The following is a 15,608-nucleotide window of genomic DNA, read 5'->3' on the forward strand; positions in this document are numbered from 1 at the left end:
CTTCTCTAGTCAAATAACAATATTCCAGATATCTATCTATATATTGTAGTTTGGATTGAATTTGGACCCCAGTCATTATTATCTCCTGATAGTACAGAACTTTCTTTTCAAGAACACATGGAAATGCTTTTGGCACATTAAAAAGATACTCCATTGTCTACACTCACTTTCTGTGCATTGCTTTGAAGTAGGGCCTTCCATATTTGCATGTGAACACTACATGCTCTATTTTTGCCTGGTGCTGGCAAACATCCTAATACATTTGGTAAGCCTACAGTCGTGTATTGATTTGTGAACAGAGCCTCCTGATAAGTTCACACTAGATCCTGCAGGGCAAGCTGACTGCATATGGTGGTGTGTATTTTTTTTTTTTTTTTAACTTGGCCTGTGGAACAATGGTCTCTATAGCAACCATTGAGATAAGACAGTGGCCTGCATGCTTTGGGCTCCTCAGTTGCTGATTCTCTCAATGACGAAAGCCCCGGAGACTGCTGTGGCATCCTTTCAGATATCCACCTAAGCTTTTTTTTTTGAGCATTGGCTGCCTTTGAAACAATCCAGAGGGACTGAAGATCCCTGCAATACTAATGGGGGTGAGAGATCCCCCCCACCCCCACCCCATGCCTCACTGAATGAATGGAGGGTCCAACCAAATCATTAGAAATATCATTATAAGCAAATTCTTGTTTTTATTTGTACACTATATTTAAACGTGCAAATTAAATGCATCCCATGCAAATTGCCAGCTGGTGTTCTGTTAACATCTGCCGAGGAAACTGCTGAAAACAGGAGAGTTAATGGAATTAAGTCATTTGAGCTAAATGTGTTGCATTCCTGTTTTGATTTAGATGGCTTCACATTGTGTCCAGTAATGAGGCATACATGGAATAAGGGAGAAATGGCATATAGTTAACAATGATAAAGTAAGGTTATTGCTCTACTGCACTGGAAGTAAAAAGCTGCCCAATGGGGACCTCTGCTGGTCAGTGCCATGTAGTGCTCGTGCAGATTGGCAGTGGTGGGTTATTGCTAAAACACGTTTTTACAGTTATTTACACACAAATGTATTGAATACATAGAACTGCCTTCTTATGGCAGATAAGGTTTCTAAACTACATTTTTTTATAGTATATATGATGAAAGTAAAGAGAGAAGGCATGGCATGATTATTGCATACTAAAATGACTTCCTGTGTTTTTAATTAGGGAGGGCCGCTCAAATGCACACATCAAAGGCGATTACCAAAGGATCGGGGATGTAATGCTGAAGAACATACAGGGTATAAAGGTAAGACGGGTCTCCAGACTGAGCTGTTAAATGTGGAATGCCAAAAGTGGAGAACAGTATGACAATTTATTAAGGATGAGTATAGTCGATACTTGCAACATTATCGCAGAAATGTGCAGATTGATGCATACAACAGGTGGTACCCCCCCCCCCTCTGTGGTGTGGTGCTTTTTTAAGCATTTGAATAATTAAAATGCAGTAAAGGGGTTTGAAGATCAAAGGACAGCTCAGAGTTGCATGTTCTGTTGTACTCCATTGACAAGCGCCTCATCGCTACATGAGGAGAGCCAGATGGCCAGAAACGGAGGATCAGGACAAACTAATTAGGAGCTCATGTGAAGACCTCTCTCTCCATGCTGAGTGTAAAAGAGTGTTCATCCCGGGTCCAACTGTGTGGTCTTTTATTAGTTTTCCATTTTTAGCATTCCGTGGTTATTGGTAATTTCTCCTCTAATAATCACATAACTAATTAAACACTATTGCCTAACAAACCCCTAGGGGCACCAGCAGTCAGGAGGGACTTCACACAGCCAGAGAGCAGAATGTGGTAGAGGTGGACATGGGCTTTATTGGGTTTTACTCTTCTTTCACTGAATGACTGAATGCTGGAGAAGGTTGTTGACTTCCAGCAGCGAAATTGTCCTGTTTGTGCAGTTTTGTGTTGCTTGACTTTGTAGCTTCTCATGGTGTTAGAGAATTCAGGTAATGTGGCATCGTAAACCCACGATGCTCTTGTTGGCAATACGTATTGTTTGAACATCAACAAAGCCTGCAGTGTAGTTTGGGGAGAAGGTCGCAGCGCTGCAAGGTGGATAGTGAATGTTTAACTAAATAGTTAATTTCTCAGCTCTGCTCAGCTAATCAGTTGAAAACAATGTTATCTTCCATGCCGTCACACGTCAGCCGTCAGGATTGAGCACAATTGAGTGGGCATGTTAAAAAAGCCTCCAAACTGGGTATCTGTAGGAGCAGTTTAAACCATATATTCAATACTAAGAGATTGGTTTTGTTTGCAACATACTGAGATGATGTGGACATTGACAGGGCAGCTGATGAGAGAGTTTAACCTACACGACGGGGTGTATTGCAAAATAAAATACTTTTCGGCTGCTGTGTGTATTGTATATGTAGTCTGCAAATGGAAGTATCACAACAGTAAAATTGTAGAGCCCCTAAATATCACCCGGCAAGCAATATTTTATGACAAGGGCAACTCTAACACTAACCGACCGGTTCAGGATTCCTGGGTAGTGCAGTACTATACTTCCCAGGCCTCGTCCAAACTCCCGACCGCGCTAGCCGACCCTGCGCTGTGGTTTCTCCCCCACAGCAGCTGACGTCCCACCTGCAGAAACACTCGGAGGTGCTGCTGGAGCTGGAGAGGGCCAGCCGGGCCTCGCGCAAGCTCGAGGTCCTGTGCCGGGACTTTGAGATGCAGAAGGTGTGCTACCTCCCCCTCAACATCTTCTTCCTGCGGCCCCTACACCGCCTCATGCACTACAAGCAGATCCTGGAGCGCCTCTGCAAACACTACCCCCCCACCCACGTGGACTTCAGAGACTCCAGAGGTACGGGGGACACTGGGACATGGTGCGCATGTGTGGATTCCGCGCTATTCGATGGACAGTAATTATTAAAAGAAAACAATACAGGTTTTAGCGTTCAGAGAGAACAGAGAGGATATCCGAGGATATTCCCCTCTGTTTTCTCTGAATGCTAAAACCTGTATTGTTTTCTTTTAATAATTACTATGCATTGTTTAATCATACCTCAACATTGAACTTTTTATTTTTAAGACACTGTTCAGTGTTGAATTGCTTAAGGGGAAATTCAACTGTCTTCCAAAATGTCCGCCTTTTGTGGTTATCGATGCACTTTGCAGTAACTCTGAATTTTTTTATTTTTTTTTGAGTGCTCATAATTATTTATAAAGGTTATAAGTCAAATGCTATCTCTTAAAGCACATTCCTGCATAATAACAGTGGGGGGAGAAGAAAATGAAGGTTATTTCATCTGCTGAATAATGAATTTGAGAGGAATAGGTTAACTAATTCTATCTGCCTTAATTCTCCTGAGGAAATGAGTCAAGACTGTCAGAAGTAATTTTTACATTGTTGTAGGTCATGGCTGGGCCTGGGTTTCTGGCTCACAGACAGGCAGAGAGAAAGAGGGAGAGAGAGTGCATACAATTAATGAGCTGGAGTTTACCTTCCCTGCTATGTCTGATCTCAGATGTTAATTATCACCCTTCGGTTTTTATCAGAATGGGAAAGTATCCCTCATTAAAAAAAATGGTGTCACCTCTTCAGATCATGTCTATAGTGTTTATACAGACTGGGCTTATAAGTGCCTTGCAGTCCTGAGATGGATGTATATTCCTGAAGTAATACAAATAAATGTCCACCTATAGCAAGCACGTGAAGACAGAAATGGAACCAGACAATATAAGTGAGTGATTTTTGGTGTTTATTTCCTGATCAGCTGCTCTGGCGGATATTTCCGAAATGGCAGCGCAGCTCCACGGAACCATGATAAAGATGGAGAATTTCCAAAAGCTGCTTGAACTGAAGAAAGACTTAATTGGCATAGAGAATCTTGTGATTCCAGGACGGGTCAGTGCTCTTAAATCCTTTTGCTTTCCAAGTAACTTCCTGTTTGCTTTGCGAATGTGCTTTCCTTATGAAATACCCAACCTAGCAATAAATTATTTAAACATTGTGTTTTGTGTTTTAATAAGCACTTATTTATTTGTGACTGTGTATCTGGTGTTTTAAGGGCATTCTTATTCCTGGATTGTTCTTAGGGTAATGTTTTTTTGTGTCAGAAATGTTGTATCACTTCTACAGGATTTAAAGGGCATTTATTTTATTCCAGTCAACACTGAGACCGATTAAAACATGCCGAGGCATTATCAGTCTCCTATCCGGTCCAGTTGTCACATTCCTCTGGATTTCACCCGTGATTCATTTGTGTTTCCTCTCTTTTCTTGCAGGAATTCATCAGGTTAGGCTGTCTTAGCAAGCTTTCGGGAAAAGGCCTGCAGCAGCGAATGTTTTTCTTGGTAATGTCTTCATTGTCAATGATATGTCAAAATGTCTGTCATCGGGCTTCATTTCAGTTGTCATCTCTACAGATGTCATGTCCTCTGGACTTAAGACACCCATGTAGGCAGAGAGAGAGACAGGTTGACAGCTGTCAAGTAACCTGAAAGAATATAGAATTGATGAATCTTGAAACCATGTCATCACTGTTATTTTAGTGATCTTCGAAGATTTACGATTCTCATTCTGAAACTTTTTACATATTTCTTGTAAATATTCAAATGCTTCCATAAGTATAAAGGTCACAGTGGAGCTCAGTAACTAAATATGACTTGTACCCTAGGCAATTTTAGATTCATTATCCTATTGATATGTTTGCATTTGTGAATTAGAAATCACCCAAAAGTAAACATGAGAAAAATTCAGGAACATAGAATCTGTAATCTCCAAAAGAATAGATCCATATGATATTCACGGTTTTCTGGAAAATACACCATTTGAGCTTTAAAATCACTATCTAATAAATGTTTGTATGCAGTGTTGGATTGAGGAAATGTCAGATTTGATTCGTTTTCTCGTCAAAAAGATGCTAGGCTGTGAAGGGTTAAAATACAGTTGAGTCATTCAGAGTACGGTTTGGCCTTGTTTCTTGACAAATGGCCATTCCCCAGTCCGAATATGAAAGATTTCTTTCTCGCTGCTGGCAGGTGTCCAGACAATTAGAACAGCAAACAATATCCATTACTGCACATACGTATGCGGGACGGGCATGTGTTGTGTCCGATTAGCGGAGGGTATTTAAGCAGAACAGCTTCTTGAAAGGTTGTCTTTCTTGACAAAGAGGGCCTGTCCGCAACCTCCCCAAAGCTGGGCCCGGGACCAATATGCATGCAACTCCGTGCCAACGGCAAGGGCTCTGGGAAGTAGGCCGACGTTCACTGCAGCGTACCAATATGTGAAGCGTTTTTTCTTACATATGTGGAAAATGCTGGGTTTTGTAAACATGGATCAATTATTTACCTCCTTTTCTTATTTCTCTCCAAATCCTGATGACAGTTCAATGACGTTTTGTTGTACACCAGCAGAGGGATGACCGCCTCAAATCAGTTCAAAGTACATGGGCAGCTCCCTTTGTATGGCATGACAGTGAGTACTTACTGTTAAGTTTTCCCTTCACTCCCCCCCGAGCCTTACCTACATTACCTAGCAGCCCTTTATAGACAGAGAAATTGCTGATTTGGCTTTTCCCTTAGATCCACAGGGCAGCCGGGCCATGTTTACTCAGAGTGGGTTTGCCCTATCTGCCCTCTCTGCCGCTCTCTGTAGCTCAACTGATTATTATGCCAACATATTAACAAAAAGGCATTTTGTTCCCTGCCCTGTATAGCCCAGCAGGGTATCTCAGTCTCCCTAATTGTTTTATTAGATTGCACAGGTCTTCTGCTTTCTTCTTCCAATCTGTTCCAGTTAGTCATACTGCAGGGAGGCTTCACAAAATGACAGAATATATGTTATGTATTTCTTCAATTATTTAGTAAATGATCGCAGTGCAGAAAGCTAGAGCTCTAGCACTCTTCATATCAGTGGTTTATCTGACTAATTCAGCAACTTTCCTCTATTTGCTTTTCATCAGATCAGAGACAGCGAGGAAGAGTGGGGCGTGCCTCACTCCTTCACACTGTTCGGACAGCGGCAGACTGTGGTGGTCGCAGCGAGGTAACAGTTTCCTCCGCAGACGCTGTCGCTTACCGGAAAAAGGGGCATCTTGTGAGCAGATGTACGGAGACTGAGGGCGCTTCCTGGCAGAGGAACGCGTGACTCTCGCTCCCCCAGGCAGGACTGGAAATGTTGTGGAGATCCTAATGCATTATTGATCCCAGCGGATAAAGAGAAAAAACAACTCTGTTAATTATGAATGAGTCAGAACCAAATTCTTACCAAAGAACAAACACTTGAATCCTGAAATAGAAATGGAATTGTTTGTGTAGTGGGTGGGGGAAGGGTTTGCTACAAGACCATGTTTCAGGTCTTTATATTCTTACGGATTGATAGTGTCTGCTTGAATGCTTCTTACACTTTTTAAATTGCCTTTTTTAGGGATTAGGTTAAGGATTAACAGATTATACATTTGAGTGAAAAGTCCTAATTGTTTGTGTTTAGTCATCACATGAAAATGTGTATGAGCCCAGAGACGTTTGGCTGAGCTTCAGGAGATGTAGAAATCTTTTATTACATTTTTTTCCTGAAACTGCACAATTTGTATTCATTCATTCATTGATTCATTCATTGTCTATTTTTGTATCTATCGTTTTTAACCCAGTTGTGCATCGGAAATGGAGAAGTGGATAGACGATATCAAGATGGCCATCGACCTGGCTGAGAAATGCAATGGGCCTTCCTCAGACTTGCTGGCCACTAGCCCTCCCGAAAACAGTAAGTGGTTGAAAGAAGGAAGTTGTGAGGAGACGTTTCTAACACCAGATTGTGCCAAAGAAAAGGAAAGTGGTATCTTGCATCTTGCTCTGAGATTTCATTCAAGCTTGTTGCCTTCACCCCTCTATCATGCTGCAGAAGGCCATCATATTCTGTGTCAGTTACTAGACTAAGCACAAGACAAATATACATATCTGTCAGACTTGACTCGATTTCCAAGGAATGCAGTAATAAACTAGTGAGTTTTGAACAACTGTTTTCTGCATTATATTTCTTCCCAACCCATTCTTTGACATTCAATTCAGTTTTATGTGTTTCTGAGGTTTTTTGCCAACAAATCTTTTTCTACTACTCTCACTCTTCACAGTGGTTTTCACACCTGTCATTTGTCAAAAATGTAAATGTTCTCACCTAATGAACTCTTTTAATGACCTGAGTGCATGTTTTCAATCCATGATTAAAAAAAAAAAAAAAAACGAATTTAAACCAACATCTAAGCTATTTGTGAAGCATTATTTGTGATGAAAACTATTGTCAAAGACTGGTTAAACATCCCTGCTACAAAGTAGTAATTGGACATTGTCTATTTTTTTGTACTTTGTTTAATGAGGGTACAAGTCTGTGAGCAAAAGCCTGTAATTCACAGGCATTTCTTGTTTCTGTTCCATAATTGAATCCTGAGCAAATGGTCTTATAAATGTGGAATAAATAGGTTTTCTGATTTCCTTGGTGATTTTACATTTGCAGCCCAAAAAAGTTACAAATGTTTCATGCTTGTGCATTCATCCTGTAATTGACACAGATCACTGATGTCATTTAGAAATGTCTGGTTGTCATAGAGATGGAAGGAACGGATAAAGGATATGTTATATAGAAGTGGAACTCTGGTGTAATTGATGCTGTAATTAAAATAGTCTGAACAGTACTGTGAAAGCATTGCAAAGTGTACAATATGTGAATTCTTTCATGTATAGATGTTTCAGAAGGTCTAATTGTGTTTATAACGGAGACAATTGCCAGTGAAGCAGTGCTTTTTTTAATGAGTGTCTATAAGTGTTTAAATATAAAGGTTAGTCCAAATGTGTAAAATGGAGCCCTGGCATATTAAAATTGCAAAGCAAAATAGAACAGTCCCAAACACCTGTATCCAGTAACTTGGCCTATTTGTATCCCACAGTGTCTGAATCATCACTGCTCTTGCAAAAGGCTGGTATTTATACCACAAAACACCCCCACATTCGGGGGATCTTAATTTGAATATGCCAGAGCTCTAAACGCATGGAGACAGTGTGTTGTGCACAGAACGGAAATAAATGTCTCTTTATTGACGGCTGCTTTTACTGAATTTCTTAGAATCTCCAGAGGACTCGACTCTAGACCAGGAATCTGAGGATGATCTCAGTGCCTCCCGTACCTCCCTAGAGAGACAGGCCCCTCACCGTGGTAACACCACGGTTCATGTCTGCTGGCACAGAAACACCAGCGTTTCAATGATCGACTTTAGCATTGCTGTGGAGGTACCCACCTCAGCCCTCTCTCTGTGTGTCTCTCTCCCTCTCTCCTCCTTTTTCTGTGCATATGGACACTATCTTGGTTACAATCTGGCTTGATCTCCAGGGACAGTATCCTCTAGTTTGTTTGTTTGCTGTGAATTTAATATTAATGCTTGCCTAACCAGTGCTTTGTTTAGTTTTGAATCTTACATCTTACAGCTTGGTTTTAGCCATTGCTGGTGTGATTCTTAATTTGACCGCTTGCTTGAGTAATATATTTGTACATTTAAGTTTCAAAAGAACTCTGTGCCTGATGCACAATCCGGGGAGAAAACAGTGATGCAGTGGTCTCTTCTCTCAGTGCGTTGTGTTGTAGCTGTAACCGATCACCCTGGCTTCCACATCAGTCAAGCTTCAGGATACTGACTCTGTCCCGGGCCAGATCACTCTGTTTTGCTTTCTTCAGGATGGTCAGCTGGGCCGCTCGCTGGAGCCTCATCACACCTGTCACAGCTCTCGCTCATTTCCTCTGCTCCCATTCGCCTTTAACGCCAGTTGAACACGTCTGTCCGTCCGTCTCTGTGGGGTCGTCCTTTCATGAGCTAAACCAAGCTCTTTTCTTTTAAGGATATTGTGTTATTGAAGTGCACTTCTCGAACCTTAGAGTAAATACTTTTTCAAGAGAAAACTGCCGCACACAATTGTCTGCTGTGACACTAGCCATGTTATTTTAATGCATCCACTTCCGCCCCAATTTTTTTTTTTATTCTTGTAGGGTCTAAAGTTCAGCAGGCAAAATATTTTATTCATGAGAAATGCTTTGAATTCACTTAAATCTGGGGATTCTCATGAATTATTTGATCTTGGGATGTATTTCAACTGTGTAATTTCACTCCCCTTCCCTGTTTCTCACAAAAGGAGGCCTAGGAGCCTCTTTCTGGGTCAAAGTAGTCCCCTGAAGTAAATGAATCATAAACATACAATCTTAACGCAGGATACAGAAATCCAATATGTATTGTTCCCAAAGAAATCGTCATCAAAATATCCTTAATATCGATATCCTTAAAACGAGTTGGTTGTTGCCATCGGGGGGCGCTCTGTGTTCTGGTGTTAATGTCTCCTCCACAGCCTCTCTCTGTGCTGATGCTGGCACCTCTGTTGAATCTGCTGCTGCTGCTTCCTGTGTGGTTTACCTATTGAGTCTGTGTCTCTGTCCCCTTCTGTTTCCCTGTGTTCGTCTATCTCCGTCTGTGTGTCTCGTCTGTCCTCCTGTGGTAGAAGATCCTTGTCCAGTCAGTGCCTCAGAGACTCTCTTCTCTGGGCTGTGCAGTGACCAGAGGCCAGTGGCCATTTCTCTTATGTGCTGGTACCGAATTCACAGCCTCTCCTTTTATGATACCTGCAGGAGTATAGAGGTAAAACTTCCAGGACAAGGGAATAGTGACTTGCACAAAATCACTCCATTGCATTGGATCGTCCCCCGCAACAGACTTTTTATTTTATGCCTTAATAACACATAATTTCAAACACTATAGGAGGGAAAATTAAATCATGAAACTTATCCTTCTCACTTTTATACTGATTTAAACATAGTTTTGCCTTTTATAAACTCCTCGAAAACCGCACAAGGGAGCACACTTCCATTTCCAGAACTTAAATCAATTGGAACATATCCTTATCAGTACAGATTAAGAAACACAGGTGTAAATTCCTCCTGAGTGGGAGCAGTGCATTATGAGAGATAATTGGGGATCACTGAAGGAGTGGACAATTATGCTTAAGGACCTGAATTATCCAACATAAAAATTTGAAACGGGTACATTTTCTGAGTTAGATTTCTTATGATGATGCTCTTAAATTTATCTATTAATTCAAAATCATGTTTTTGTGCATAATCTAAGACAAACAAAGCTTGAATTTTAATAATAAGAGCTATAAGGTAAATGGCACAATTTAATTAATTGTCCCAGTTGTATATATTATGCTTCTCTCCACTAGATGGTGCCAGTTTGCCTTTATGGAAAATAGGTGTGTTCTGTCTGAAACAGAATGATAATTCTTAATATCACTCTCACACAATATAATGAACTCCCCAGTGAGCTTAGATCTGTAGTTCACAGCGGACGTGCTTGGTTTCCACTGATAGTGATCAAGAGGCAGGGAAAGCACAGCTCTGTGAAGGGAATTCATCCCTAACCAGCGACTGCTTTATTTAGAACACATTCCTTCCACATTAAATGGTCTCTTCTTAAAAGCACTGGCTTTTCATAAAGGATTTTCTACCTGTTTGATTTGATAAATGTCTCTTTCCAAAAACTCAAATGAGATTCTTCTTGTCCTTTTTCTCTTTGTACACTAAAACACGTAGAACTGTACATAGAAATGTTGAGGAATCAAGATACTGTTGTAAGCCTGATTTGAAGATTGTTAGTCCCCATGATTTTCATGCATGTTCAGTATAAAAAGCCTCCTCATATTGTATTGCAATGTGCTCTGTACAATTTTACCCTTATTAGAACTAAACGTGTATATTGTGTTTTGTTCTTATTGTACCATGTTTTGTGAGCTGTGCCTGCCCTGAGTAATGGTAATAAATAATAATGAATACATACATTAATATATTAAGACTATCGGAGCACAGGGTTGGTGTGGTTAAGGAAGCAGAGGTAATTCAGTACCCGATAGATTCTCCCGTCAAACACTTGCTTTGCCTTTTGTTTTCCTCACTTAGAATCAGTTGTCTGGGAATTTGCTGAGGAAATTCAAAAACAGCAATGGCTGGCAAAAGCTGTGGGTTGTCTTTACGAACTTCAGTCTGTTCTTCTACAAATCATACCAGGTAACCGCTGCCAACCTCGTCTTGGCCACTTCAAGTTTGCATGTGTCGTTCATGGGGTTATTACACCTCACTGTATTTGGGATGGTGTTGGTTGCTACATTATGAGCTACAGCAGAGAGAACATAGCTTTATTGTGTGACAACTGATTTGCTCCAGACCAAGATTAGTTACCATTTGTTCTGAGGTTTTACTCCCGGCATGCCTTAGCTAAATGATTCCAGTAATTTCATTGCAGCTAAAGTGCAGTTGTTACCAATGCCGTTCAAGTCTTCCTAATGCTTAAAATAAGGGGCCATTGGAGGACATGTATAGAAAGGAAGTTTACATTGGGTTACTATCCTCTTTGAGTTTGTAACTTGAATTGTATTAATGTCAGTCATTAAATAGCTAGTGATGGAAAACAGGTATTTAAATGTATTTATTTGTAATTAGTTGTATATTGATATCTGATTACTGAACAATACAATAATTGCTCGACCGAATACACAGTCCCTTCAGAATTGCACATAAAATGCATCATGCTGAACAGAGAATAAATATTTACACACACCTCTTTAGCATTAATTGTAGCATTAAACATGAGAATCCTATAATAGTAGTGGCTAAAGGAGAAAAATACCTTCTTCCTTCTAATCTACTAATCAACGATAAGTATTTCCTTTAAATGTGTGTGGTTCTCATGCTGATGCTGCTGTTTCCGGTGTCCTTAGTTACCCAAGCAATGAGAGTAGGCCTTGAGAAATAATAGTTCTCACAATCATCCTGTGTGGAAAGCCAAATGGGCACCTAATGGAGTTTCCCCTTCTTCCAGGATGACTATCCTCTGGCCAGTCTGCCACTCCTTGGGTACTCAGTCACCATTCCCTCAGGGTCTGAAAACATCCACAAGGATTACGTCTTCAAGCTGCACTTCAAATCCCACGTGTACTATTTCAGATCGGAGAGCGAGTACACATTTGAAAGGTACGGCCGCAGAAACCTCAATCACTACTCAAGTCCGTCGGATGGAAGTATCTTTTTGATTACAAAAGGGAGGCATCAGTAAGGGAAAGGTAGCTGGTGAAGTGCTAGTGAGCTAGTGGATGTTTGAGTAGCAAGGAGAGGTATAAATTACTGCTCTAAACTCTCATTGTTATTAGTTGCATGTCATCTGTGTTTACAGCTTAAAATGTAAGGTTTTCTCCATGATGTGGCTGGTGGTGTTCCCAAAGTTATTATTCCTTCTGACCCATCTGATGATGTGTTCAGATGTGATTGATTTGGTTTGGGTTGATCAAGAGTCACTGAATGATGAACACATATTAAGCAACACAAGGAGTTCAAAGTATTGCTGTGTTTTAAAATGTTTTCTGCACTGCCTTTTTCCTTCGCTTACATTTAATCTAAATTTGAATGGCTTCAGAAACAAGGAAACTAGGAAAGGCCTAATTGAGACTTATGGTTTAGGACACTCCCGATTACATTTTGTCAGAGGTATGGAAGATGCACAAACAAGCAGCTTCTGAGCACTTCATATGGACAATCTGAAACCATAGGGAAGGAAGGAGAAATAGGTCTTTACTGAAACTTTACTGCTTTTCAATGTTTTTTGGATGACGCTGGGATCCTTATTCTGCATTTGTTTTGGATTGTAATGTCGTGGAGTTTGAAGTCCAGTACACTAACCTGCGCATCTGCTGTTCCCCAGGTGGATGGAAGTTATCCGGAGTGCCACAAGCTCAGCCAGCCGCGCTCGGATTTTAAACCGTAAGGATTCTCACCCTTACTGATCCAAAGACTCCCCCAACTCCAGGCCCACTGGATTTCAACTGCCCCCCATGCTGTGCCCATGCATATCCACACTGCCCGTCTGAGACCGCTGCAGCCTCCTGACAGCCAGCCATGAGCTCGATTACACGCCTCTCCTGCCTGCTTCTTTACTAGGGTATGATCTCGGACAGATTTTATTTTTTTTTTCCTCTCCAGACTCTTGTTTCTAAACACACGTGTAACAACACTTGCACCTCGAACTGTGAGTGTAACCTGCACAATTCATATCCTTCTGATGCTTTAAGGGTACCTCTCTGACTTAGAGACAAAAAAAAAAAAAAAAAAGACCACAGTTTTAACACTGAGGCGTTAACTCCATTTTTAGTGGGACTTCATTTTTTTTTTTTTTTACAAGTTTTAAAAAGTCTGTGAACCATTTGGTGACATGATTTTACACGTTGGTTTGTGTTTTCAAGATGTATGCCTATCAAAAGAGATGGGTTCGGTTTGTTTTTTAACTAAAGTTTTCTTGCAAATTTCTTTGCTATTCCAAAAAGTTTTTTTTTTTTTTTTTAGGAAAAAGGACAAAGGCTGATTCAATTTTTGCAGCCTGAGTGCCAAACTGATTTATACCAATTTTCTCTGCCATTGTCTTTCAACCTTTATATATGTGATTTTAATAAGTCTTTGGTGATAAACATGTTTCTAACAGTGTCCATTTTAGAAAATCAGACTAAACCGGCACCTTTAAAAATGTTTTTAAATGTAATTCTATATGTCCCCTAGTAACTATGTATGACTTGATGAATGATCATGTTCACATTAACCTTAAGATGTCAATATATGTATTAAAAAAAGGTTTTTATAATGATTACTCTAGGGGTAGTTCTCCATTTAATGAATAAGTCAAGGTAGACATTGTCACTTAAGGCGACGGAAATGGCTTCTTCATGTAACTGCTGTGTTTCTGTGACCTATACTGACTACAGTATATTAGCATCCAGAGTTTATTTTGTATGATCAAATTACAATTTGTGAAAAACTGACATTGTTTTTATGAAGAATCTGACTTATATTAAAACTATATCTATGGTGATAAAACATGTAATTCAGATGAATATTCCCAAGTGGATTGAAGCTTTAAATGAAAAATACTAAATATACATTTAAAAATAAATCTATATCAAACAATCCACTCCATGAATAGCAGGCCCTCTCACATGTCACAGCTGGCTTTCAACTATAATAAAAACACATGAAACTGAAATAAAATGCATATCTATGGTTTTCTTAAAAAATGTCATGACTTTTATATAAAAAAAGAGCATTTTAATCACATGCCATGGTAGATTAAGGGTTTTGCTCCAGCTGGGAGCTGCTGCCTCCCTCCAGTAGCAGAGTGCTCTATGGAAGTGAAAGCAATAAACACATTTTATGCGCTTGGTCTGTTGTGGTGTTCTTCAAAGTCCTGGTTTTGTTTTCGTAATGACTGACTCGATTTCGTTGGAATGCTTCTTATGTCTTTCCCACTCACATACACACCAGTGGTATAGCTGGTGATTGATCAAGACTGCATCCCTCTGAACTGGGCACTGCCAGCACATGCTCTCATTCAGTGGCTTTGGTGCCAAACTGAGGAAAGATGCAGACCTTCTTGACACTGTGTGCCCTTGGCCAATTTTGTCGTACACATAGGGATCACATGTGACAGCACAGCATGCTGGGACTTTTCTTTATATGGCCTCAGTCCACTCCATTGCACTCATTTGCTATAATCTACCGTTTCATCATTATGCTGATTAACTGCATTAGAAGCATTTAAGATTCAGTAACCTGACTGTTCCCATTAGAAAAATAGGCATTTAATTACTGGAAATGATCACATTTGTCCTGGGAGGCTTGTTTTTATTACATAAATGGTCTTATGTGGTATTATACAAAGTTATTTTAAATCTTTTTAAGAACGCCGTATATTTTGTCTTGAGTACAGATGCAAGAACCAACCACAAAAACATTGCCTTAGTATGTATGCATGTAATGCTTAATTCATTTAAACCTGGTTTCCCCTGTGTTTAGACTGGCCAATGGTTTAATCCAGTCTGTCAAGCCCCAGTTCTACTTAAAGGCCACTATTAATACTATTCCAGATCTTCTAGACATGTGTCAGTTTGTGATTATTTTCTCAAAAGAAATTCTTGGGCAATTGAATATATATATATATATATATATATATATATATATATATATATATATACACTCACCTAAAGGATTATTAGGAACACCTGTTCAATTTCTCATGAATGCAATTATCTAACCAACCAATCACATGGCAGTTGCTTCAATGCATTTAGGGGTGTGGTCCTGGTCAAGACAATCTCCTGAACTCCAAACTGAATGTCTGAATGGGAAAGAAAGGTGATTTAAGCAATTTTGAGCGTGGCATGGTTGTTGTTGCCAGACGGGCCGGTCTGAGTATTTCACAATCTGCTCAGTTACTGGGATTTTCACGCACAACCATTTCTAGGGTTTACAAAGAATGGTGTGAAAAGGGAAAAACATCCAGTATGCGGCAGTCCTGTGGGCGAAAATGCCTTGTTGATGCTAGAGGTCAGAGGAGAATGGGCCGACTGATTCAAGCTGATAGAAGAGCAACTTTGACTGAAATAACCACTCGTTACAACCGAGGTATGCAGCAAAGCATTTGTGAAGCCACAACACGTACAACCTTGAGGCGGATGGGCTACAACAGCAGAAGACCCCACCGGG

At 40.2% G+C, this 15,608-nt stretch overlaps 1 protein-coding gene across 3 annotated transcripts in view; it reads left to right on the plus strand.

The window, feature by feature from the left end:
- The window catches only part of farp1 (FERM, RhoGEF (ARHGEF) and pleckstrin domain protein 1 (chondrocyte-derived)), a 101,927-nt gene extending 87,643 nt beyond the window's left edge, over positions 1-14,284 (plus strand). For all 3 annotated transcript variants that reach the window (XM_066706737.1, XM_066706739.1, XM_066706738.1), the window contains exons 17-27: positions 1,206-1,287; positions 2,618-2,855; positions 3,769-3,899; positions 4,280-4,348; positions 5,385-5,474; positions 5,962-6,044; positions 6,649-6,761; positions 8,115-8,278; positions 10,986-11,093; positions 11,905-12,056; positions 12,781-14,284. In XM_066706737.1, the coding sequence (XP_066562834.1) occupies positions 1,206-1,287; positions 2,618-2,855; positions 3,769-3,899; positions 4,280-4,348; positions 5,385-5,474; positions 5,962-6,044; positions 6,649-6,761; positions 8,115-8,278; positions 10,986-11,093; positions 11,905-12,056; positions 12,781-12,862 (1,312 nt within the window). In that variant the 3' untranslated portion in view covers positions 12,863-14,284. The remainder of the gene's footprint in view (positions 1-1,205; positions 1,288-2,617; positions 2,856-3,768; positions 3,900-4,279; positions 4,349-5,384; positions 5,475-5,961; positions 6,045-6,648; positions 6,762-8,114; positions 8,279-10,985; positions 11,094-11,904; positions 12,057-12,780) is intronic.
- Positions 14,285-15,608: the final 1,324 nt, after the last annotated feature.

This window comes from Amia ocellicauda, chromosome 6, assembly GCF_036373705.1.
Source record: "Amia ocellicauda isolate fAmiCal2 chromosome 6, fAmiCal2.hap1, whole genome shotgun sequence".
Lineage (NCBI taxonomy): Eukaryota > Metazoa > Chordata > Actinopteri > Amiiformes > Amiidae > Amia > Amia ocellicauda.